The sequence below is a fragment of the Strix aluco genome, chromosome 1 (assembly GCF_031877795.1).
Source record: "Strix aluco isolate bStrAlu1 chromosome 1, bStrAlu1.hap1, whole genome shotgun sequence".
In the NCBI taxonomy this organism is placed as follows: domain Eukaryota; kingdom Metazoa; phylum Chordata; class Aves; order Strigiformes; family Strigidae; genus Strix; species Strix aluco.
This window is the reverse complement of record NC_133931.1, coordinates 104,515,110-104,540,857: the sequence shown is the minus strand read 5'-3', so window position 1 is coordinate 104,540,857 and position 25,748 is coordinate 104,515,110. Positions and strand designations below refer to the sequence as shown.

General features: G+C 43.2%; 1 protein-coding gene across 1 annotated transcript in view; it reads right to left on the bottom strand.

Annotated features, from left to right (window-relative positions):
- Positions 1-2,095: 2,095 nt before the first annotated feature.
- Positions 2,096-25,748, bottom strand: part of KCNG2 (potassium voltage-gated channel modifier subfamily G member 2) — a 58,061-nt gene continuing 34,408 nt past the window's right edge. The window contains exon 3 of the mRNA XM_074829809.1: positions 2,096-4,480. Coding sequence (XP_074685910.1) covers positions 3,668-4,480 — 813 coding nt within the window. The 3' untranslated portion in view covers positions 2,096-3,667. The remainder of the gene's footprint in view (positions 4,481-25,748) is intronic.

Below are 25,748 nucleotides of genomic sequence, written 5' to 3'. Positions count from 1 at the left end.
GCTGTGGCTTGTAGGCGCCAGGCCCTGTGAGTGCCACCGATACTTTGCCCCCGTGAAGCATCTGCTGTGAGGCTGCCACAGACTGTGCCTGTTCTGGCCTCATCAGTGTGAGACGGCAACCTCTGTCCATCCTCCTGCTGAGGGGATGATACCAGTGTCATGTTTTTCTTATGATTAGTGCTTTTTCTTAAATGAGGTTGCTATGAGGTAGGAGATGGCTTGTACATGTGCTGTATGAGCTGAAGGAGTGGTGTTTGACTTTGTGCCATTCCCTCTAACTCTGTCCCTTTACCGGTTACTGAATCCTTAGCTCTCAAACATAAGTTACAGTTTTCAGGTGATTATTGTTGCCAACTGCCAGAATTTGTATGTCCAGGCCCACACGTGCTGCCACTGAGATGGCCATGTAAAAGAGGCGGCTTTGCTCACGTGCATTGCAAGTCTCTGTCCCATAGGAGAGAGGAATTAATTTTTTTTTCCTTGGGACAAACCTGATGTGCTACAATCATGCAGTGCTAGATTGGGTTTCAAAGAAACAGGTATAACTACCTGCTGGCACCGGCATGCATGCAGACAGCTGTGCAGCATTTATTATAGTTAGAGATAAATGGCCTTAAATCATGTGTGTGCTGTGTCAAATTAAAAAACAACCATACACAAGAAAACCACTTCTCCAGCGGCTGGTCAAAAGTAATAAGCATCACCCATAACAACAGCTATGCTGGGTGAAACTTCTCTCCTCTGGGTATCTTTTATGTCTGGCAATGTGTGCATCACAACTTCATACAGCTTCCAAAAATAATTTGTTTAGAAGGTGCCTGGTTTATATTTGTTTCCTCATCTGTCATCTCAATAGATAAAATGAAACTTTATTAAAAGCCAGGCCTTGACTAACAGGCATAATGAGTGGGTTTTGTCACTTTATTAAACTCTGTGCGTGCTGGAATTAATTATGTGCCTTTTGAAAAATAAAAAGAACTTGCTATTGTAAGACAATAGCAACTTGATGGAGCACAGCAATAATATGTGTGTCATCAGTCTGTTTTTCTACACAGCTGCTGAGCTGCAGTTAGCTGTCCTGGTGCTGTTTTTTTCATGCTGCGGGGCCAAAAGCAGCATTCATTCATGGTTATTTGCTAGCACGGCAAGCATCAAACTTAACTCAGCAAGGATATCTACTCCAGCATGGCTCTTCTAAGCTAATGCTGCTGATCACTTGTGGGCCTCACCTCCTTGAGGAGACATGTTCTGCACCCCCTGTGCACACTAGCGGTGATCACTGCATTCACACCAGAGATGTAGTGCTGAACAGCACCTGGTGTGCATGAACCAAAGCACCACGAAAGGTGAACTTGTGGGTTCACCTGGTGAATCTGACGGGTCCCACCTGAAGACTGAGCACCCAAGTGCCACCATAAAATACACTGCTGCCCCTCCGCACCAACTTTGCCCCACACACTGCTCACTTTGCTGGTTTGCGTTTAGCCGGCTGCAAAGCTGTGTGCCTGACACCAGACATTAATAAGCCTTAGTGCAAGAAATGCCTACATCAGGGTTAAAAAAATAGTAAAATTAAAGCCTCTCATGAGTCACAGCAACCCAGTGCTGGTATTGCTTTGCCAGAAGCGTGAGTCAGCCCAGGCACCATGCACCAGCCCTTGGCCCTCCTTGCCTGGCACAAGGCGCAGGTGCTCTCCCAGTGGTGGTGGGGTGTGAACGGCGGGCAGAGCCCTGGTGTGTGCGGCTGTGTTCAATCTGCTTGTAGCTCAACACAGGTCAGGGTCTGGAGAGCCAGAGGCATCTTGTGGGGTAGAGGGGCTCAGTTTTGCTGCCTCCATCTCTTGCAGCCCTCACCAGCGAGCTGTGTGTGTAACGCACCTGCTGCTCTGAGCTGCGTGACCCAGCCCAGTGACCCCGCTGTGCCTCTTGGGGCAGTCTGGCCTGGCTGTGGCTGCAAAGGACCGGCATCGGGGCTGCTATGGGCCAGAGAGGGCCAGTGGCGTGGGACCCTGGCTGGAGCACCGGCATGCATGGCTTCACATCAGCACGGCAAAATACTGCCTCTCCCCCACACCCAAATCATCAGAGGCGAACATTCAGCAACGAAGCTTCTAATTTTTATTAAAGTGTAACCTTATATTTTCCCTTGCTCCATTCCTATAAGGAATGGCTTAATATGGGAGGTTTGCTAATGTAGGATTGGTGTTACAACATATGCTGAGGCAAAAAAAACCCCACACCAGACAAATCCCATATTCAATACACCAGCTTTTGTTCCCTTACTGGCAGGAGGAGAATATGGAGAGCAACACTGCATGGCTTTAATACCAATGGGGGTGTAGGTACAAGAGGCAGTTGTGCTCCATTTCACCCCATCCCCGGATCGTGTCCCACCTGTAGGAGCACTGAAAGCCCCACACAGCCCACAGACTTGGACCAACAACACAGCTCCCCCAGGAAGAGGCTGGAGAGCTCATGGGGCTGGCATCAGTAAACAAACAGGCAGATGCCACCATATGAGTCATTTTCCATTTAAATTGACTTAAATCTTTTGAGACTTAGGAAGAAAGCCAGAACAATAATTCTCATTTTTAGATGACAGGATTGTCTTTTTCTTAGTAGGGAAAAAAAAAAAAAAGACTATTCCTGATGTAGAGCACAGCTGTTACTCTGCAGCTCAGGCCAGGACCCACTGAAGGCGTCTCATTGACTCCACTGGGCTTGGACTACTCCTGTTTGCACATGACTGCAGACACTGCAGCCACCACTGCTGCGGAGGAGCATGCTGAGCTGGGCGTTGCTGCTGGTTTAACATCACTCTCCCCTTCTTGGGCTGTGTAGTTCAGGTTTAGTCATCTGTTAAACACATTTTTTTGATACATGAGAGATGGAAATAGTTAACAGAAAGTGGAGAAATGGCACGATTTGTAAAGGTATTTGTTATATTCAACCGTTAGCAAAGGAAAAAAACCAAGTTTACATTCAGTACCATAGTCAGGAAGATTGTCTATGTATATTTCTGTCATGGGGCTAAGATACAAAGCTTAGGGTGGTAAATATGCGAATTTACTAAATAATGCATACTGCACTAGCGCAAAAGTTGGAGCTGGCAGCCCAGGCTGCATTGCTGGATTTGTAAAACAGACAAAACCAAACCCCTGGGAAAGCTGAAGGGATGTTTCTGCCCTTGTCTTGCCCTCACACCTTGGCTTGTCTGAGGTTTGTGTCCCTTGGCGGAGCTGCCGAAACAAACCCCCCCGTGCGTGTGGCGTCACAGCACGGGGAGCCCCCTCGTTCAGCCCCTCGCACATGGAGTGTCACCGAGCAGGGAGGAGGCTGGCCGCTCCGCCAAACGGCACCCCGGCACAGGCTGTGCTTCACGTTACATTCTCCTGGCTCACTACGTTCAGCGGCTGCTCCGTGGCGGTTGCTGAAAATACTTGTTCAATAGAAAAGCCCTACGAAAAGCGATGAACAGAGCTGTAACTTGGTAGCGTTTCTAGGGGCACTTTTCAGAGGGCCCTTAAGATCAAAAGTTGGTCTTTAGAGACAACTCTGTGTGTGTCTGCCCATCGTTTATACAGTTCAGGAGGTTCTTCTTGCAGAACTGACCCCCCCTTGTCCACTGCTTCTTGTGCTGCCAACATATGTCTTCGGCTGTTCAGAGTCAACAACTTCTCTTGGCTTCCTGGTCCACCGTGGGCTGACCCTGGGGCCCAGCAGCATCTGGTGGGAATGTGACACCAAGGCCCTGTGTACTGTCTCCACCTGGGAGTTTGGTGCTCTCTTCTAGCTGGCGCATCTGCCTGCTTGCTGCTCGTTGCTGCTGCTCCTTCAGCTCACTGTAGGAACGGGAAAAGGTATGAAAGATGGATGTGACTGGGAAAGCCATCAGCAAAATCCCACTCAAGATACTGCTCAGGGCTACCACCTGTCCCGGGATGCTACGAGGCACCATGTCTCCGTAGCCAACAGTTGTCATGGAGATCACAGCCCACCAGTAACTGGTGGGGACGCTTGTGAATTCTTGCTTGGCTCCCAGTTCGCTCTCAGCCAAGTACACCAGCGGTGAGAAGAGGGCCATGGCGACGCAAAGGAAGAGCAGGAGGAGCCCGAACTCCCTGGTGCACCGGCGCACGGTGAGCCCCAGTGTCTGCAGCCCCAGCGAGTGCCGTGCCAACCTCATCACGTACAGGATGCGCAGAGCCCGCAGGAAGCGCAGCACCAGGCCCACTCGTTCCAGGTACTTGTTCCCAGCTCCCCCGCTGGGCTTGCTGCTATTTTTCGTGGAGACCATATCCACAATGAGAGAGATATAGAAAGGCAAGATGGCCAGGATGTCGATGATGTTGAGTGGTGTTTTCAGGAAAGCACACTTGTTCTCTGCCTGGATGGATCGCAGCAGGAACTCAAATGAAAACCATGCCACGCACACCGTTTCCAGCACAAAGATGTCATAGCACTTCTGTGAGCATTCGCCCTGGGGAGAAGAGGAGCAGGGAACACAGAAAAGGGGAAAGAAAAAGATTTAGCCAGGGAGTGAACCAAAGAATCAGAAAGTGGCAGTTCTTAAAGGAAAGCACCATGTGAAATCGATACAAACTGTGAGGTACCAAAGTAAAATCATCGCTGCTAAGAGCAGCTGGAATGGATAACTAAAACCAGAGTTAGTAGCTACATGTTTGGCTGCAAGACAGGTCAACGATGCTTGGGAGTATCCCGAGGCTGCCAAGAATTTGGAGTGATGGTATCAGCTGTCGGCCAGACAGTCCACTGCTGAAAGGCCAGTGGCTCACACCTCGTTTCTAACCAAACCTTTAACACCCTTTAGAAAGGATTAGTACAGGATTCACGGATTTTAATAAATGGTTGATCCCTCCCTCCCTTCCTGATCAATAATAAATTGCTTTTAAATGGCTCATAAACACCTATATCATTTTATGTTATGTGCTTGGAGCCATCTATAATCTATTAATCACAGAGTATTTTTTATATTGCAGTGATCATTTATTAACACACTAGCCCTACAGTCAAAAGCTTATATAAAATACTGATAAATGTAGGTATTTCTAAAAGAAAAAGTACCACAAGAATAGAGGGAGGGTCTGGAGAGATAAGCATTTTTAATCACCTCACCTGTAACAACTGATGACCACAATGCCTTCCCCAAGCTTTCTGAGGCACTGGAAGAGGTGCTCTTCCCTGTAGGCTGACTTTGTGGAAAATAAAGAGAACTCTGGTTCTTTCTTTAGTTACAGTGCCTGTAAACAAGCCAGCCTTGGCGCATTGGAAGAGCAATAAACAATAAGGCTGGTGATGGCTGCTCTTTGATTGTTAATTCAACAGCACAAATACTATGGCAGTTCTCTGCTACATCACTGTTCGTAATTCCAGCTGAATAATAATCAGTTTCTCTAAATAAACAGATTTTGATGTGGACAATTATAGGGCTACTGCTGTTTCCTCTGTAAATGCTCATATAGAAATGTTAATGCTCTGAGGGTTTTGAGCAGAAGGCAAGTGTATATTTACTTAAGAGAAGTGTATATTTATTCGGTGAGCCAGTTTGAACAGTTCCTGAAAACTCTTGTAAGCATGTAGGAGTCCATCCATGCCAGTGGGGTATATGACTCCCACCGAATGCAACAGGTATTAGGTACCAATGTAAAACCTCATTTTGGTCACCTATGCTGAATTACAGCTATAAAATATCACTCAAGAGTGGAGAGGCTGTGTGAAGCTGGTCCCCATTTCACCACTGGAGAAGCTGAAAAGCTGGCACATCTATAAACAGGTCTGCCCACACGCTCACCGCAGGTGTCTTTTGCTTGGCAGAGCCGAGGGAATTTTTACTGCACAGCACCACATCCTAACTTCACCCCTCTCTAAGTGTTTATGCACAGGTTCTTCCCTGCTGTAAAAGAAAACAGCAAAGGAATGATGAGACTTTTGCCCTCTTCGCTCACTAGTGTTCCCCAAAATGTCAGGGAGTGACTGGATACACATTTCAAGGGCTGCTGCACTGCTGGCAGCAAGAGCAGTGTCATCACATTGAGTATAAGGCCTTGTGCTACCTCAACATGATAACCAAAATGCCGAGGCACCCTTCCCATTTCTCGCTTAAGAAGAGGTTGAGACAATGACTGAAGAGATGTCAATAGGAAAAAAAATGTGAAAAGGAATCCTCAGAGCCAGCATTTATGGTCCTTGTATTAAACACAATGAAAGGTTGTAGTGCCTTGTATTTGTAGATTTTTTTTTTTTGTATTCCACTTTCAATTGGCATATGATGTACCTCCCACTGTTTCCCAGGGGGTCATGCTGATGATACAGAGAGAAAAATTACTTGTTCCACTGAAATTGCTGTCAAGATTTTAAGCATATTGCAGGGGGGAAGGATAATCTTGTTTTACTAGTGTAGTAGCTCAGATAGCCTGTCTTTAACTTCCTAATTTTGATAGGTGTGAAGACTAGAAGGAGCTTAATTTATATCTGCCTCACTAAACTGATTTGGTCATAAATATTTTTGTCACGGTCATAACACATAGGACAAAACATTTTGTTTTTTGGGGCTTTGCTCCTATCACAGCATAATTAAGCTATCAGGCTCTCCCATCAGATACAGAACCAAGATGCTTTCACACCACCGCACAAATCTGGCTCTCCGGGCCAGAGCCAAAGCTCACAAAGTCAGTGGAAGAACTCTGCCTGTGCCACTGTAACTTCTCACTTTACTTCCAAGAAACCAGCTGTCAGACTGATATTGTCCCAGAGCCCTGCTGTCTGGGAATCTCTCATCAGGATATTCTTGATCTCACACCTAAGGGCAATGGTTGCAGGTGATTTGCAGCTCCTGATACTATTCTTGCACATGCACAAAAGAATCAAGCTGAGACATTAGGAAGACAACCCACAGAAGAATAGCTATGGCTTGAGCAAAGCACCAGCAATGGCAAGAAGGAAAAAACCCCAATGTGGAAATTTTCTCTCTCTGAAAGGTACATCACTGCTTGGACCACCATGTATGGAAACTAAGATGTAGCTTGCCTTAAGAGACCTATCTGGCAGGAAGCATTCTGGATTCTGATGTGCACGTATATAATTTTTGTGCCACTAGAAGTTTAAGGAAAGTCAGTGAGGCCTATGGAGAATTTACCCTTGGAAAAGACCTACAAAGATGTTAACATGTTTAATAGCTAATTTGGCACCGAATTTCCCCAGTGCTCTCTATTTGGTGCATAAGGAAAGGAAACTCTCCAAAGTCCTTCTGTGTAAGAGTTTTGGTGTGGGAGCAAACAGGAGTGAAAATTGTTCCTCATTAACGCACTACCAGTGGAGATGACTTTCGGAAGACTCTATCTGCCCTCCCACACTCTGACATTATTTATCCTGTGTAGGTTCACAAACCTACAGCTTTGCTATTTATGTCTCCAATCTTCCTGCACAACTACATCAAATATGCAAGCGCAGGAGCAGCCTGGCAACCTCTGCTCAGCTGAGCACGAGAGGCTTGGCGGTCTCTGAAGCTCGGGTCATCCAACACAGCAGAACCAAGCTGGCATCTTTGCCCACAAAATGAAGAGCTGAAATGTGCTCCATCCAGAGCTGATGTTGGGCTCTGGCTTTTCTCTGCTCTTCCCACTATCCACAGCTGACAGCTAACATTGCGAATGCCAAAATGTTTACTTTCAGTAGAGTGGAGCGATAATGCTCTGCTACACAGAGTTCATTTTAATGGGATGAAACAATCCCCTCTTTTAGCTAATGCGTAATTATCTTCAGCAAAGTGCTAGTCTTTCTCAGTATCGTTATTAACCTATTGCAATCTGAACAAGCCAGGCTCTGTCCGAAGGCTGTCCTGAGAATAAGAGGGTCTGAACAGGCTTTTAGAAAACAGACCTGTGCATCAATTAACCTGCCAGAAGCCTTTTTTTCACTCATTAAATGTCTTCCTGTCCCCTGGACCATGTCTCAATATCATCTAGGTATGACCTATTATTATCCTCACATGAAATCAAAAACAATAACAGCAAAAACGTATTTCATGCTCTTTGCATTTTGCTTCTTTCAGCTGCAGCTGCTTTTCCTTGCAGTTTTTTCTCCTTGATTGCAGCATTGTAAAAAAAAAAAAAAAGGCAATTTTTCTCTTTCTAAAACTTTTAACAATGTATTCCAGTCCAACCCGATGCTGTAACTCTGCTTGGGTTTTGAGGTTTTTTTTCCATTCAAGAAAACAAAACAAAAATGCGCAGAAAGACACACACACAGATGGAAAAAAACAAGAATTAATCAGCCATCGGAATATGAGAAAAACAAGTCCTAACAGAATAGGATAGCATCCTGCCCAAAACAGGTCTGTACCAAATCTGTATGTTCTCAAAAAGATCAAGCTATTCCAATTCATAACATGTACATTACATACAGGCCATAAACATGTACATTAACAACTACGTGCTGCTTTTTACTTTTTGTAAGGAAAATAGTTAGCTCTCATACGAACTAACCAGATTTCTTCATCTTGTAGTCTAATGGATAAATTTTGATGATTACATTTTTATACCTAGCTTTATGAAACTAGGTTACAGGAAAACTTCTTTAAATTTTTCATAGCAATTTGATACTTTTTTGTCTTTTTGAGCTCTAAACAACAAATAGCATGAATGGCAATCACCAAGGACACTCCCATTGCACTTTTCTAGTATTAAAAGACTAACATTTTTTTTTTTAATGTGCATATAACCATTCCATTAAATAAACAATATGTAAGGCTTTTGATTACAAAATGCAGTGGTATAATGAAAATATATAGAAACAGTTGTTCTTTACAAGATATATATGTTTATTTATGTGTGTACATGTGTTTCTTTCAAACAGCAGGTAGATTTTTTTTTCCTGTGCAGAAATTACTTGAATATGGGTAAATATCTGCAGTTGCACAGGATTTGGGGCCATATACTAATGTCAGCTCAGGGCACAAGAAAAGGAAAGAAGGAAGGTCTCAGTGAGTAATTCTAAGCAGTCAAATTAAAGTGAGTCTCCTTCATGAGGATTTATAGAAATTTGCTGTCATAAAGCCAACCGCAGTATCTTTCTTCTGGAGAAACATTTTCTTTGCCAAAGGAACCTTTGGCAAAAGGAAAATTACAAAAAGAAAAGCTGGTGTCACTGGAGTTCAAATCCAACTGTACTCATTGCTCTGTATGGTCTGTCTAAAAATTGCAGGCATCTTTCAGAAGTGCTTTGGTTTGGCTTGCAGGGTCCCTTTCACTGGTACTTTCCTGCACCATGCCTCAGAAAAATTCTCCACTGGGTGTTGTGTGACTTCTCAACCCTGTCTTTTTCTTCAGGTCTCCTGAGAAGAAATTCTGAGTCTCCTCTAGATTCTTGCAGGCTTTGACGCCATCTCCCTCCTCTGGCATTAGAAGATGTCAAAAGCCAGATCACCTCTAACCACCCCAGTTCTTGTGTTGCTTTGCTTTGCACACACATTTTTGTATGGTCAGCAGCTCCACAGTACTTTCAAGGAAGAAGGTTCAATGCTACCCACTTCCCCCCTGTAGTGAAGATTTCCCTCCCTGTCAAATGTATACATTAAGATAAAAAAAACCCAAACAAATATGAGACGCGTTGCATACAAAAATAAGCTTTAAAATCATGACATTTCTAAAATGGTATTTTTGTTCTCTTCCCCTTGCCCCTTGTTATGTGAGCCTTTTGGGTCATGGACTTCAAGTGTTTCCTGCACACATCAGATCAAATTCTTTTTTAACAATGTGGAACTTGAATTTCTGATGTAACTAAGGTCTCAGCACCAGAAAAGAGCGTTAAGGGACCTGCAGACAAAGTCCCTGAGGCTGCTGTGCCTGCAGCATGGCCGCCGTGCTGCGGCGAACGGGACAGTCCCCAGCCCAGTGGCTTAAGGTGCTCCCCTTGGATTTGGGTGTGAGGTTGAGCTGCCTTGTTTCAGTGACCATCTGCAGGGAGAGTCCGAGGACAGACCCCCCCACTTCCAATTATTCAGCAGCCCAACACCTGGAGCACTTGCCCGGCTTGGGAGCTGCCCAGCTCCTGCTCCTCCACCAGCCGGTGGAGGCCTGCACCGGCCCAGCCTGCAGTGCCGGGTGCTGGGTCACCCCCCTCTCTCATCCCAGCTATCGCCCTGAAATAAAGAAGCCTTCCCTGAGAAAAATTCCAGCAAAACAGCAACATTCCCAGAAACGTGCCTCCCCAACAAAACCCAAAGATTTTGCTCACACTGGCACTTTCTGATGAAAAGCAATTTTCTGATGAAAAGCAATTTTCTGATGAAAAGTGATTTTCTGATGGAAGCATCCAGCTAATTTTCACAGTAAGGATGAATGCATGACTCTTGCAATGTGACCCACTGTCGGAAGGGCAGCATCACACCCTGCCCTCGGGCGTGGGCACAAGCACACTGCCCTCGCCACTGACCACCTACAGACTTGGTGATTGTAATTCAGTACATCTGCCATTAAAGCTAGGGTCAGGCAGACAGCCTGCTCATGAGTATTTCTTGTGCTCCTGAGCAAAGATGATTCAGCTACTGCACAGTCTGTCCTCAAAGCTGTCTGGCTGTGAATTCAAAGTAATGGTTTCTGTTTTGAAAGTCACCAAGGGGCCATGAAAGAGCCCTCTGCTTCTTGCTAACACACTTTGATCGGTAACTAGAGCTTTGTTCGTACTTCATCTTCAGCCCAGCTGTTAGGAAAGGTAACCAGAGTGCCTTCAGTGGGAAGGGCTGTCACGAACAGTTTGCAGTCATATTATGGACACATGATAGCTCTTGTACAATTGTTCCTGTGCAACTTGTCTTTGTTGAAGAGAAAGGGCAAGGAGGCGGGCAGGAGCTATACTTACTTTAGACTTAGCTCACTGGATTTCCTTTGATCTGGAGAAAGCACAGCCCAAATCAGCACTTTTCAAAACCGCTCAGCTTGTCATTTTTATTCTGCCAGTGAAGCTGCAAATAAACATGGAATATCAACAGGAAGAAGGGAGGTGCCAAAAGACTATGGCAACTGCTAGAAGGTACCTTCAGAATGTGCTAAGACTGCTACAGTTGCAGTCATGTAACCAAGGGGTGACTGAGATACAGCTACCTGCATGAGCCTTGCATTTCTGTCTCAAATTGCTGTTCTGACATGCAACTACGAAGCCAAATGGCTATGTTCATTCAAAGTTCAGAAAAGGGTCTGGGAGTCAATGAGAGGGAAGAGAAGACCATGTGCGTGAGGAGTTTACCCGTGTGCTGTGGTGGCCTATGACCACCCTTGCAGACTAAACAGGCGGGAGACACAGATGGCAGTCATGATCTGGGAGGCTGCAGAGGGAACCACCTCTGTTTCCTTGAGTTACTCTGCACAAGCAGCTTGCTGGTTTGGGCCATCTCAGCCCCAGACTGCACGACCAAAATTAGATACTGTAGGTAGGACTTGGGCTTCTAAGCCATAAATATTGAGCCTTGAGACCTGTTTAGCTGTCACCTTTTTCCCTGCAAATGCCGCAGATGTCTTAACAGCTGTACTCTGACTGCATGGGTTTGGCATATACATCTGAATTGTGAAGAAAGACAGACACAAGGGATTCAATCACCTACCTACCAGGCAAGACTGCTGTTGTGATCCTAAGGCTGACTTCCATTTTTCTGCCTCCTGCACTTACTGTCCCTGCCACATGCAGATATATTCTACAGCCCACTGTCCTGCTTCTTTTTGCCCCAGTAGAGTTGCTGGGAAGAAGGAAAAGCAGGTAAGTAGTACTACAAATGCACAAAATGCCCTCTCATTAATAACTTCTCAACCAGCTTTTCTCACACCTGCATCCACTTTTTGCACACTTCTCCAAAATAAACAGTATTTGTTAGAGGGAAACAAAAGTTATCTGGCTCTACTTTACAGAAAGCAACCAAAAACTAAAATCTGCAAAAAGGAAGAAACATATAAAGAAAGCCAGACCATAAATACCTATGAAACAGAACACTACCAACTTGCCTGATTTTCAGATGCCTATCAATCAGTACCTCACCCAGAGAGGCTAGAGGGGATTTAAAGACATCTAACATCTTAAAACTGAGTCTGTGACTGCGGCTGGGAGCAGCTTCAGGGAACAGTATGTGCTTCAGCAGCCAGCTGCTACTATCTCCCAGTTTGATCATACCACACACCAGGATGGAGAGGCTATACTGTAACTTAAGGAGGAGCGATGTACCCTGGATAGCATTTTCTTTGAGGATACTTCTTAAGACTGTTCCATTCTCATTGCCTAGTGACCTCCTCATAGGCTAGTATTCCCTTCACTTTGTATTTATTTGGTTTTCTCGTGTTTTATTCTGCTTCACTACAATGAGTACACACAGCTTCTCACAACCTGCAGTTTTCATCCTTGAAACAAGCCTTGACACCAATTCCTTCTTGCTTACCAAATACACACATGCAAAACAACCAATGTATTTGGAGCTCACTGACAGGTCCCAATATATAAGTGAAGGATCTGATTTGTTCATGAATCACCCGCGTTTAACAAGTATGATTCAAACTGGAATGAGTTGGGAGAGTAACCCAAGGTTACTCGGATAGGAAAACCTATCTTAAAAACAGACAATTAAATGCATTTGACTTGTTTACCATCATCAAATGAAGGCAGAGAAAAGACATGTTTGCTGTCTATGAATATAGACAAGGAGATGAAGAGAAGCACTGTTTAATGGTGTGATCGAATGTTCTCATTCAGGTCTAAGGTCTATCTGGACCTGGTGAAAGTACTGCTATCTCCACTACCGGTCTGCTTACAATCCGCAGCTCAGCCCACAGAATGGGACGTATGATCATTCTTTACTCCAGTGCAAAGTCAAATAGGACAACTCCCTGGTTGGTTATGCTGTTGGTTACAGCTGACTTTGTTCAGGAGTGGCTGGGAAGGACAACACCAGCAGCTCACCAATGGCAATCAGCAAGTGAGGTAGGAGTGGGAGGAGAGGGACCTAACATGTTCAGTTTGCACTAGCTATTTGCAAAGAAAACCCATCACTAACTGAAAGGACAGTGTTGGCAGGAGAAGAAACAGCTACACCAGCTTTCAGAATCTGGATTCTAGAAGACACATGAGGTTCCAAAAGAGCCCCCCTGCAAGAACAGGGAAGGCCAGAGACCTCTTATGATGGAGCTTCTCAGTTTCTGGAAACGGTGGTGTGATGTGGTACCCATGACAACAGGGGACTGCACTCACCTCAGAGGACCCCTCTAAGTCCTAACTGCCCATAATATTCAACTAGCAATGGAAATGATGTGCTTGATGCTGATGGAGCTGGACCTCAGGGGGTCTGAGATCCCTACCCGTCTTTTCTACAGCTTTCATCTGTGCATGTGTGTAAGACATAAGTAAGCTATTAATAATTAAAATTACAACCTATATGTACAAGAATAGGTTTACTGCCATTTGAACAAATACTCTGGGTCAAAACACTGGTTTTGTATCTCAGGTCTGCTTTGGCAATTTTACAACCTCTCAGTGCCATTTGGAAATTGTCTGAAGTCAAACAACTACACAAGAAGACACGGGTCCATGAGAACAAGGTATTATATTTGGAACTCATCAACTCCCATGGCATTTGAGGCAGGATTTCACAGGCCACTGCCCATATGGCTTGCTTTCTGGCAGCTTTGCCCTGCAGCAGACTCCCTCTGTGGGAAACACCCACGGGTGGCAGAGGCATCCAGATGTGTCCACGGCTCCCACACAGCCTGCTGTGCTTGGACCAGGCACGACCTGCACAGCCTGACCTCAGGGGGCTGCTCAGTACAGAGGATTTGTTTATCAGTCACTGCCACAGACAGAGGCAGTCACGCAGAAAAAAGGATGATTTCACCAAGCAGTGGTGTCCAAAGAACAGCTTCACTTTAGAAACACTGATGTTCTTAGTGTTTCTGAGTAAAAGTTACCTTGGCATTTTCTATTTCCAGATTTCCAGAATGTTCTTCTTGGTTCTGGCCCACTTTTTTACTGAAATTGAAAGTATAAAAACCCCAAGAGATAATTAAGCACCAGAAGCCTCCTTGCTGACAAGTGTCCCCCTCTCCCCCTGATTTCACATGAACTAGAAATCTTCCTCTTCAGCCCACTCTCTTTTCTAGCTCTGATAGAGGTATCATATCCCCCGAGGCTTGGAAACTACAATGCTTTTTTAAAAAATCCATTCTCTGTAAACCTAAACAAACACTTTATCCTGAGCTTTTTACACGAAGAAGCCCAGTTACCTTGAAAATTACCAAGTCTCCTGACTTCTGGAAAACAATCCTAGCTTGTATTTTCTATCCTAGTGCTCTGAAAACAAGACAGACTCAGTTCTTGCTTGAAAAAACTTGAGCAATGGCACTTGGCACTTAGAGCACACCTGCTTCTAATAAACATGGCAGGACTGCAAAAATAAAGATGGGGGTTATCTCCTGTAAGTGGCAACATAAATCAAAACACCGCAGAACGAGAGCAGAGCTGAGTCCTTGCCAAGTGCAAGTGCAGTTCGAACAGTTTCCTGGGGGAGCGACAACACTTGCCTCTGAAAGGACCAGCCCAAGGGAGACAGGGCTGTGTTATAAAGCAGTGGCATTCCCAACGCTTTCACACCTGGGAAAAGACAGTGCTGTGGTGGCACCTGGCTGTGCTCGGAGATATATGCAGGTACACAGTGTCTAGAACAGCCGTCTTCCTAAACCCAGCGTCCACTTTCCTTCTCCTCCTCAAGATTGTCTCACACTAAAAAAGAATCTGTCTTTTTTTCTCTCACTATTTGTATTAAAAAGAACAACTTATTCTTATCAGCATTTTAAAGTGTTTTTTTTCCCTCTTATTTCCCCCAGTTTTCCCCTTCCTTCAATCCCTGTTTCAGAAGCTCTTCTCCTCCTGCCTCCTACTCATTGCTGGTTCTATTTTACTGACCCACATTAGTTTTAATGGTTCCTGCAACCCTATAACCCCCTATAAAACTTGGGGGTGTCTGTTTTTTCTCTTGGAGGAAAGGAGGACAGTCAAGCTTACTCTTTTCCTCTTACATTTTTTTCCAAACCTCTTTTTTTCCCCCTCTCTTTCCCTTTATCTTATTATCTGAAAGGAAGCAAAGGATTTGCCTGTTGCCTGTGGATAGATTTGCTCTCCTGCTGGGAGTGGCTCAGTCACAGCTGGCAGCCTGCTACCGCATTGCCCGTACACTGAAATGCTTGAAGCTGTACTCCTCCACTTGCAAAATGGATAAATTTTTGCAAGGTAGATCTGACCACTGCAAAACCCTGCACTCTCTCATATTGTCTCTTTTCTGCTCAAGGCAACAGTAACTGTTTCCTGTGACAGAATATAAGAACTGCATGACTTACTTAAGTTAGCCAGTATTTCTACTGTGTACGAAGGCAACTAGCTGTGGACTGGGAGAAAATTATCACACCTTCTGCCTACAGACACTCAGTGCGTGGACCTTTCAGGAGGGTGCTGAAATTCCTGTTCTGTCATCATCTCTACCCAGTGAAGCATGTGCCAAGTTTCCAACATGGCTCAGGATGTATTGGATAGCTGGGACCTTCACACTATTCTCTGTATTTTGTATCCAGGCTCAGAAAATGAGCTGGAGCAGAGGGAAATGAAGTGTGTGTGTGCCTGTATGGGAAGGTGAGGGTCCGAGGGCCCTGCCAGTGCATGGCCAGAGGGCTGGGCTGGCACGTATCCTGGTGAACAGCCTGTCCTGGCTGAGGCATCCTGCTCATGAGTGACCCACAAGCTCAAGTCTGAACAGCAGCTAATACTGCAATTAAGCCCCACTGGTAACATGTCCCAGCCCCTGTAGCACCCCCTGCAAACACAGTCAGTGCTGGGCAAAATACCTTGGTCAGGATGCTGCCTGCACGGGGCCAGACTCATGCCATGTCACTCCTCTTCAGAAAGCTTCCAGCCTTCTGAGTTTTCTGGCTGCCCTCGCCTCTAATCACAATTATGAAATGTCACAGCTCATTTCATCTTACTGATGACTTCAGGTCTGCATAAACACAAGGGCCAAGAAAGCCCCAGACGTACAGCATCCTCGCTGGCACCTCCTGCACGGGGGGACAGCAAGTTGGGGATGGAATGGCAATTGCTCACCAGCCTGTAAGGCCAGAAGGAGCTCTTGAGCTAATGCCCTGCAGATCAGAGGACCTCACCAAGTTGCTCATGAATCACACGCATGATTTCAACTGAGCTGAGACGTAACATTTAGAAGGACTGACAGAATGTATTTTAAAACTGTATGAGATGCACTCAAGCATCTCTAGATAAACGGTTTCCATTGTTAATTACCCACACTAGCTGCAGGTTCCAGTTATTGTTCACTGTTGTCTACAGACATTCTCTTATTCTGCTCTTTACTGCATTAAAAACTCTTCTAGTGTCTCACTATAAAGCAGAATTTTAAGATTTTAAGTAATTCTTTTAACTTTTTTTTCAACTTATCTGCTTAATGGATAGGAATCTGGACACAGTGTCTCAAGTCTCATGCTTTGCCTCTTAACTACCATGTCAGATGGGAAATCGTGTACAGCCAGTAGTTCACCAGGGTCTCTAAATCCTTTCTGAGTCCCCACTTTCCAAAAGAGTCTTTTGTCCAGGGCTCTCTACGCTCTCTACACTTACAGGTTGCACTCTCTGCTGATGAACACACAGTTACCTTCCCATGTTCAAATCAGTTCAGCTAACTCTGCCAGATACTTCCAGTCCCTGACTAGTGTGTCATTTCTGTGCTACCCATAAATTTCATTTTACATTTTCTCCCAAATGACCAGCAAAATACCTAACTAGCTCTGGGCCAACACCAGAGACACATGCATGCCTCTCTGCTTACACTGTCACTTGATAATAATTTCTCATCTTAGTTTTCTGCTACTTCGAGATCTGAGAGAAATTTTTTAAACATTTAATAAGGCAGGTAAGTTTTTGAAAAATGCCATTTTTACTAAAGAAGGATGCTGTGTGGCACTAATTCAAATATCTTACAGAGTATAAGTACCTACACCAGAAGTTACTTTCTTCAGAAAACTTTATAACCTCTTATACTAAGTTTGATTAATAAGTGGGATTCTACATAGACTAGAATTAATTATGCTGTTGGCCTCAAAAATGTTGCCAACTGTACTCAGCACAGTTGAACTAATATCATGCTCACCTTTAGAAAATCAAAGAACCTTATAGTTTTCTCCTGGTCCTTTCTTAGGCCTTTGTTAAAAACTTATTGCAAAAAACATTTTAACCCTTTTTTTCCTTTCATTTGTATACCACTCTTCTAACCTGAATCTAAATGTCTTCATGCAAAAAGTTTCCAATTTCAAAAACTTCTATATTTCATCTCAATTGCCACATTTTAAGCAATGAAAATGTAAGCATTTATAATGTTAAATGATTTAATGCAATTTTTCTAAGTGCTGTACACATGAATCAGCTCATTACCTCAGCCTAGCTATATGAGGTCTAGCCAAATGTAAATCTGGTTGCTTGCTCTCATTCCAAACCTCCAGAACTGATAGCAACATATCCTGGAGATGAAATTTCCAGATGATATTTTTATTACAAATAAATGAAAGATGTATCTATTTCAGAACACTAGGACAGTACTCAATAAGCCCACAAGCTCTCTTGCAAAAGACAGGGGAGGAATCTATGAAGTAAAGAAGCTACACTGTACCCTCAGGATATTACAGAGCAGGTTATAATGAGTAGCTGTAGTAATTTTACAAACGTGACTGGAGGCCAAGCAACTATTATCATGAGATTGCTTCAGAGACTCCCTGGATAATTTACCTGGAAGTAAGGAGAATAAACCCACTTGTAGGTATAGTTATGGTGGTGAAACCAGAGAAATATTAAAATAAATTAAATATGGAGCATATTTTGCTGGGTGAGCCACATGGCACCAAACATAAACCTGTTAACGTGACATAGCTAACAATGCTTTTATGTAAGAGTCTTAGCTGTTTAATTATTTATCACTAATGTTATATTGCAGCATATTTATATGATATTTAAAAGAAGACCTGAGCCTGCTATTTATTCATGAGAAGATATCCTGTAGACTGAAAGAGTTCATTAGCACAGCATAAAGTTATTAACAAGTCAACAGAAATTTTATCTTCTTCAATTCTTGCCTCATCCCCAAGCTAACAGTGCAGAACAATACTCCCAATTTTTTGACTTCTACACCTAAAACACTGCAGAGAGTCCCAGGTGGTTACCCAAGTCTATACTGTAACCTACTGTCCTCAAAATCTTCCAGGGCAGCTCCTTGTGCCATAAGGATTTCTCTCTTTACTTGGGAAAAGCAACTCGGAAAAAGACACTGCAGTGAGACCCAAAGTTGGTAAGAGCCAGGCATGAACAGCTCAGGCAGTAACTTTGCTGAGACGGGAAATTTTGAACAGAGGGTCTGCAGGCTCACTGTGAGGCTCTGAGCAAACCTGTTCCACAGTGCTGTGTCCCCACCCCCCAATCTAACGGCAACTCTTTGTGAAAGAAAATACAACATTCCTTCTAACCCTCTTGATACAATGGAGAAAGATTTTCTTACTGGGACCATGTTTCCTTTATCTTCTCTTGAAGGATCTGCTATGACAAAACAACTAGATCTATCTACTAAAGTTTAAATAGCTTCAAACAAGTAGGAAGGCTGGATTTTTTTTTTTGTTCAGGGGAGGGAGGATTGGAGAAATTAATTTTTTTTTTTTTTCCCAAGAGGAGCAAGCAAGCCAAGAAGAAATGGCAAGAGCTCTCGAAAAGTAGTCATGACTAAATACAACTAGTTGTTATCCAGCACTCTGTCCACACAACCAATATCAAGAATGACCAGTCATTCCTTCAAATATTTTCTATTCATTAGCAGCTTAAGGCAGCCTTGCAAAGGGGAAAGACTATCTCTGAAAAGTGCTGGCAAAGGTGGAGCGTGATGTGCTATTTGACCAGGGGGTTTCCAGGCAGCTGGAGTCCTGGGCAGCCGTGGGCAGAGCAGGTGCAGTTGCCAGTGTGTTGTGTGACAGTGATGCCAAGGACTCACAGCACCAAATGTGTTTCACTAGTGTGTGAATTTAACAACCCTGAACTCATTAAAATAAACTGATACCAAGATACACGCTAATGCAGACTGCTGGATTTGGACAACCAGTAAAGGAAAGATTTAGATTCAGATCCACAAAGGAAGGATTAATACTTGTATTTCTTTTACATTAAGGACTGAACCATTTAGACAGTTCACAGACAAGCAGTGCAGAGGTTCTTGACTCCTTGATTTTAAAGCTCTCTGTGTGACCCACAGAAGCAACATCACTTTTATCTTTCAAACCTCATCACTTTCAACTGCTTTCAGACAAACCTGAGCTGTCTGAAAGGCAACATGCACAGCAAATTTCTCTGACCATCAGATAGGAGCTGGGAGACCACGCTATGATGACTCAGACTTGCACTGCAGAACTTTGCAGTTAGTTACTCCTCAGTTTGGACTCTAAGGATATCACACAGTAATTGCATCTTTCATGAACTAAGTTGGTCTCACTTAAGAAAAGAAAAAAATTTCCTTGCTCAGAAACCTAGCTCACAGCCTGAGGCTTGAGGAATGTGCCCATGTACCTGAGCACCAGTGTAGATGTCATTTTTACTTCTGTTATGATGATGGTCATAGACATGGTGTTTAAGACATTCTGTCCCAAAGCATTCACAATCTAAGTGCAGGACTACACAGAACAGGTGATGAAACTACATGAGGCAGATTGAGCACATAAACAAAGCAAACTTTTGCTTATTGCAGATGACTAAAGCTGTGGGTAAAGGATGCTCTCAAAGCTTGTAATTTGGACTGTGTTACCATTTCATTTAAGTACCATCTGAGCAGAAAACTACTTCAAGCTTATGAAAGAAAAAAATAAGAAACACCTTAGTTTCAGTTAAAATACAGCTCTGCAGTGCTGTGAGTCCTACGTCCCTTTAAGCAAGCGCATATGAATGTGAAAGTCAACATGAATCTCAGGTGTCTACGGGAACTTCCTTGTGCAAGTATTGTAGAAAAGGCAGGTGACAATTGTTACTGAGTCAGGTCTTTCCCTGGCCTCCAGCCAGCTGTGGCTTGAACTGCCCGGAGCAAACACAAAATGCAAACTAGCAACATAGGGGACAAGTACATCAGTAGATCAGTTCAGATGCCATAACTGGTGATATTGTTACAGCTCATGGGTTTTGCATTTAAATAGCAGAGCTGAGAGAATGGTATAACGAATCCTCAGATGATCCCTGGGGAAATTAGTTAGTCCAATTCCCCAAGATTCTTTTTATAAAAAGTTGCCCTCAGTGCCTATATACTATAAATAGTTATCTGTAATACCAGCAGGGACATTTTTTCAAATACATGTTTTATGTTGACTGTGTTGTAATTTCTAGAACAATTTATTCCATAAAGGAAGGAAAACCACAAGCTGCAATTTTATTCAGACTTTCATTCATGAAAACAAACCATCACATAAACATGTGGCTCTAAATTGACATCAATGTCTCAATATCACATGCAGAAAACCAGCTGAACAGTCACAAAAGAGAGAAAGTGCTAAAAATGAGCTCTCCAGTAATGAAAGGCTTCATTCCAGAGTCTCAAGCAGAGTGCCATCTGAGGATAGAAAGCACCAACTATAACAACTGTTGTACTCCTTTACATTACTTTTCACTGAAATAAGTGAATGATTTAATGCAAAAATGACAGTTTTTCCCACCTGGAAGTACCTCAAACTGCAAGAGTTTTGAGACAAGATGATATTCATTCAACAAAATGTTTGGCATTTTTGACACACTGAGGCCCTGAATACTTGCATTTCTTCCTATTTAGCTACCTATTTAGATTACAAACCTAAACAAATCAATGGTTATAACCACAGAATCACAGAATGGTTGAAGTTGGATGGGACCTCTAGAGGTCATCTGGTCCAGCCCCTCCACCCACTCAAACAGGGCCACCTAGTTGCTCAGGACCATGTCCAGACAGCTTTTAAATATCTCCAAGGGTGGAGATGCCACAACCACCCTGGGCAACCTATGCTCAGTCACCCTCATGGTGAAAAAGTGTTTCCTGATATTCAGAGGGAACATCCTGTGTTTATGCCCATTGCCTCTGGTCCTGTCACTGGGCACCACTGAAAAAGAGCCTGGCTCTGTCCTCTTTGCACCCTTCCTTCAGATATTTATATTCAGTGATGAGATGACCCCAGAGCCTTCTCTTCTCCAGGCTAAACAGTCTCAGCTCTCTCAGCCTCTCCTCGTATGTGAGATGTTCCATCATCTTTGTGGCCCTTCATTGCATTCTCTCCCATATGCCCCTATCTCTCTTGTACTGGGGAGCCCAGAACTGGACACAGGACTCCAGGGGTGGCTCACCAGTGCTGAGCAAAGAAGGAGCACCTCCCTCAGCCTCCTGGCAATATGTTGCCTAACGCAGCCCAGGATAGCGATACCCTTTTTTGCTGCAAGGGCACATTGCTGGTGTCCACCAGGATCCCCAGGTACTTTTCTGCCAAGCTGCTTTCCAGCTGTGTGGCCCCGAGCACATACCAGTGTGTGGGGTTGTTCCTTGCCAGCTGCAGGACTCCTCATTTCTCCTTATTGAACTTCCCGAGGTTCCCGTCAGCCCATTTCTCCAACCTGTCGAGGTCGTTCGGGACGGCAGCACGACTCTTTGGCCTATCAGTCACTTGTCCAAAGTGTGTGTCATCAGTAAACATGTTGAGGGTACACTGCGCTCCATCCTCCAGATCACTAATGAAGATGTTAAATGACTGGACCCAGTATGGACCCCTAGGGTACACCACTAGTTACAGGCCCTCCAATTAGGCTTTATGTCACTGATCACCACCCTCTGGGCCTGGCCATTCAGTCAGTTTTCAACTGACCTCACTGCTCATCCAGCCCCTGCGTCAACAGCTTGCCTGTGAAAAGCTGTTTAGAACCATTATACAAGACTCTCTTAACCTTGTCTGAAATTACTTTTGTGTGTACCTTTGTGAAATGAAATCTTTAGTCACAAGATTGTTTAAAATGCAGATTTACAATTTATCTATTCCCCATCCTCACCAATATGAAAGTTGAAGCACAGTGTGTAAATTAAGCTTAGAAGGTTAAATAGTTTTAGGCTTCTTTATGAGCTATTATTAACTTCATTATTTATGAGTCTCTCTCTTTGTTGTAACGTTCTTCAGCTGAAGGTTATTGAACTGTAACTTCCTATCACAGCATCTTTAATTAGACTAGCTTTTCCCAATATGTTAGAAAGCATGGTGAAGAAGGAAGTACCCTCTGATCTTCTTGTCCTGTTTTACACTGTGGTACTACAAATGATTGACCTCAGTGGGACTCAGGCCTATAAATGCTTTTGTGAATCAGGACAAAATGCTTGATGTTAATTTCTGAGTTCATCACCTATTTTCTGTGATGAGGAAGATTGTCTAACAAAAGAAAGAAGCTTTCTTCTTCAGATAGAAATGCTTGACATTTCTGTTTTCACCAAGAGAAAAATGAAGAGTCTAGTATGATGACCATCTGGCTTTCAGCTGAATCTCTCAATGTCTTTTGGTCGTTCAACTCTTACTGTGTTGCTGAAGCTTTTGCTGTAATGTATCCTCAATGTGGTTTAATACTCCTGTGATGTATTATCTGCTTTCCTTGAGTCACTCAATGCCTGCCATTTGTTTAGAGAGTTGAGAAGCCCACTTAAAGGTATCATATGCCTAAAATGCCTTGAGGATACTCTATGCCTCTGGCTATTTTTATGTCTTGGAGATCATTTTTGTGGCGCAGGGCTCCTGTGTTTCAGCAGCATTTTGCCTTAGCAGGGGACTTTTCACCATTAAATCTAGATCTTGCATAGAAATCTCCCATTCTGAAAATTTTTAAATTAAAAATTAACTATTGCTTTGTTACTTTACATGGAAAAAACCTGTCTGTCTTTACAGGTTTGTTTTCTTTACACATTTGAGGTGTCCCTTTCCTGAAATTTCCAGAAGCAGCTATCATGTGCATTACTGGATTGGTGTTTTTTATTTCATTTAATCAGTAAATAAAAGCTAAATGAGAAAAAAAATTGACAAGATAAAATATATGTCCTAGTTTGGTAAATAAAAAGTAGTTTAGGATCTTCTTCTGTTAGCTTTATTGATAACCGTGCAGCATCTGAAATACATGATACTACTTCCAAAAAAGAGTAACACTAAAGATGAATCAGGGTGACCATTAGTAAGAACAAGACAGCTACAGTACACAGGAAAATGATCCTTCCCACTCTTGCAAAACCACTAGGGATTGCCACTGTCATCTAAAACATCTGAAGCAGTTAATAAAGTTAACAAAATGTATGATTGATTATTCTTCTGTATTTTAAAAGAGATAGGCAGGCACCTAAAATAATTTCCTCACCCACTCAGTAATTACTTCTAAGGTCCCATGCTTACATCTGTGAGGTCACTTACACCTCTGCAGGACATCACTGGGTGTAACAGCTGGTCCATTCAGATGATGTTAAAGGATCAAAGTATGAAAAATTGCTCTCCAGCATGTTTTTTTTTTTTTTCGTGATTTGTTCCTCTCTCTTTCTCCAAAGCAATAACAGGACAGATAGGTGACACATAAAGCTTTTGTTTTCTGGAAAATGCCAGCTCAAGGAAAAGACCACTGCTTGCTAGACAGATCTACGAAGCTCTGACATGGAACACTAAAAACAGTAATGCCAGACAGAGAGCCTGGAAAATTTACACACCGAGTACGGTGCGTCTTCGAAATATTTACTGTTCATTTGTTCCTTAGCCAGGAGGGATGCGCATACATTTTCTGCTTGTTAGGAGACTACAAAACCAGTCCAAAGAGGTATCCCTGGGCACAAATTTTACACTAGGTACTAGGGATACAGCTCAGGATGATTAACATGACTTTGAATTCACATAAGCTCTCTTCTCTCCACACCTGTTATTTGATGAGCTGCACTGGCTTGCTAAGTCATGTACAGATGCCATGCAAGGAGTTTGCAGCCTAGGTCTCTCATCCTACAAGGAATTCCATTTGGGTGGATGCCCAACTCCTTGCCCAGCCTTACTGACCCTGAAAGGATCTACATGGGTATTTACATCCATTTGTGCAGGACCAAAATCCTGTTTATGACTCCTGGCATGACTAATACAACTCAAATAGAGTGTTGACCTGCACTGAGTCAGTAGCAGGTGAGGAACATTGGGGATGAACTAAGCTATGTACAAACTGATCCTTCACCTGTCCCCTGTGCTAGAGAACCACCTTTGTCTCAAACAAAATAACCATTTTCACTCTGTCCACAGACTTTCCCTGTGCAAAGGGCAGAACAAAGCCTATTTGCAGGAGCTCTGTGCTTTTAGAATTTAAGAGCACAGAAAACCATCATTAGATCCTTTATTCGGATCTCCTCTATATTGTGAGCATTTCACCTTTGTAACTTGAACTGAAATCAGTAATTTACTTTTGATTGAAGCAGAGTGTGTTTAGCTGAAGGGTACGTTCCAGAGGAGCACTGAGCTTTGAACTGAAAACATCAAAAAATACAAAATCCACTAATTCTCTTCCTAGTCTGCTCCAGTAATTAATCATCATGGTATTAAATATTGGCACCTAGTTTCCGATATGAATTTATCAGGATTCAGCTTTTAACCATGCATCCTCTCCCTGCTTAATTTAAAGGTCTTTTAGATGACAAAGTTCTCCTCCCCCCATAAAAACCACTTAGTTGCTTAATCCACTCACCTTCCTTTTGATAATCTAAAATGGAAATGTTCAAGTTTCTTACTGTATGGCATTTTCTCCATGTGTCTAATATTTACAGGTTTCTTCATCCTCCCCAGTTTTTCAAAACACCATTTAAAAATATGAACGTGAGAACTGACTGCAGTATTCTAGTGTCAGTCTCACCAATGCCACATACAGGCACAAAATCATCTTCCAGCTTCTAATCACTACTCCCCAGCTTACAAATTCAAGGATCATATTAACCCTTCCAACTTTATGCTACAACAGGAACTTACATTCAGCTGCTTGTACCCTAAATACTATTTAGAGTCTCATTTTGGAAATCAGACTCTTTGCTTTTGCAAGAGCAAATCTGCATTCATCTTTATTGTATAATTTTGCATTTGACTATGAAAAAGTGCTCCTTTTAGTGGCCCCATCTTACCAAGAAATCCAGGCTTCTCTCATATGCTTGCTCTATCCTCATTATTACCCTGCTCCACCCAACAAATATTATTAGCCTATTATTATGAGTCCCTATTTATGTTCAGATCATTAGTAAAAACATAATGTGCCTGAACTCTGGTAATTCTGAAAGCAATTGTTCAGATCGCACTTAAACCCAGAAATATTTAAACACTAAATACATCTCAGTTTCCAACAGTAAAATATCCTTTGTGCTTAAAATTCCAGCATACTGGAGCACTGTTGGTTAATTACAGTAAAAGGCATGTGGTTTGGAAATGATCTTTTAAAAAAATTATTAGGACAATATAGTTTTTAACTAGTACACAGTACTACTATCCTCAAATTTTAGATCATTAAAACAAAGATCTTACAATAAATCGAATATCAAACAACATACCAAACATTTTGTCTTTTTTTCTTGGCTGCTACTGAATGAGTCTGGTTCCAAACCAAACAAGTCAGCTGATATCTAACCTGAGCATACC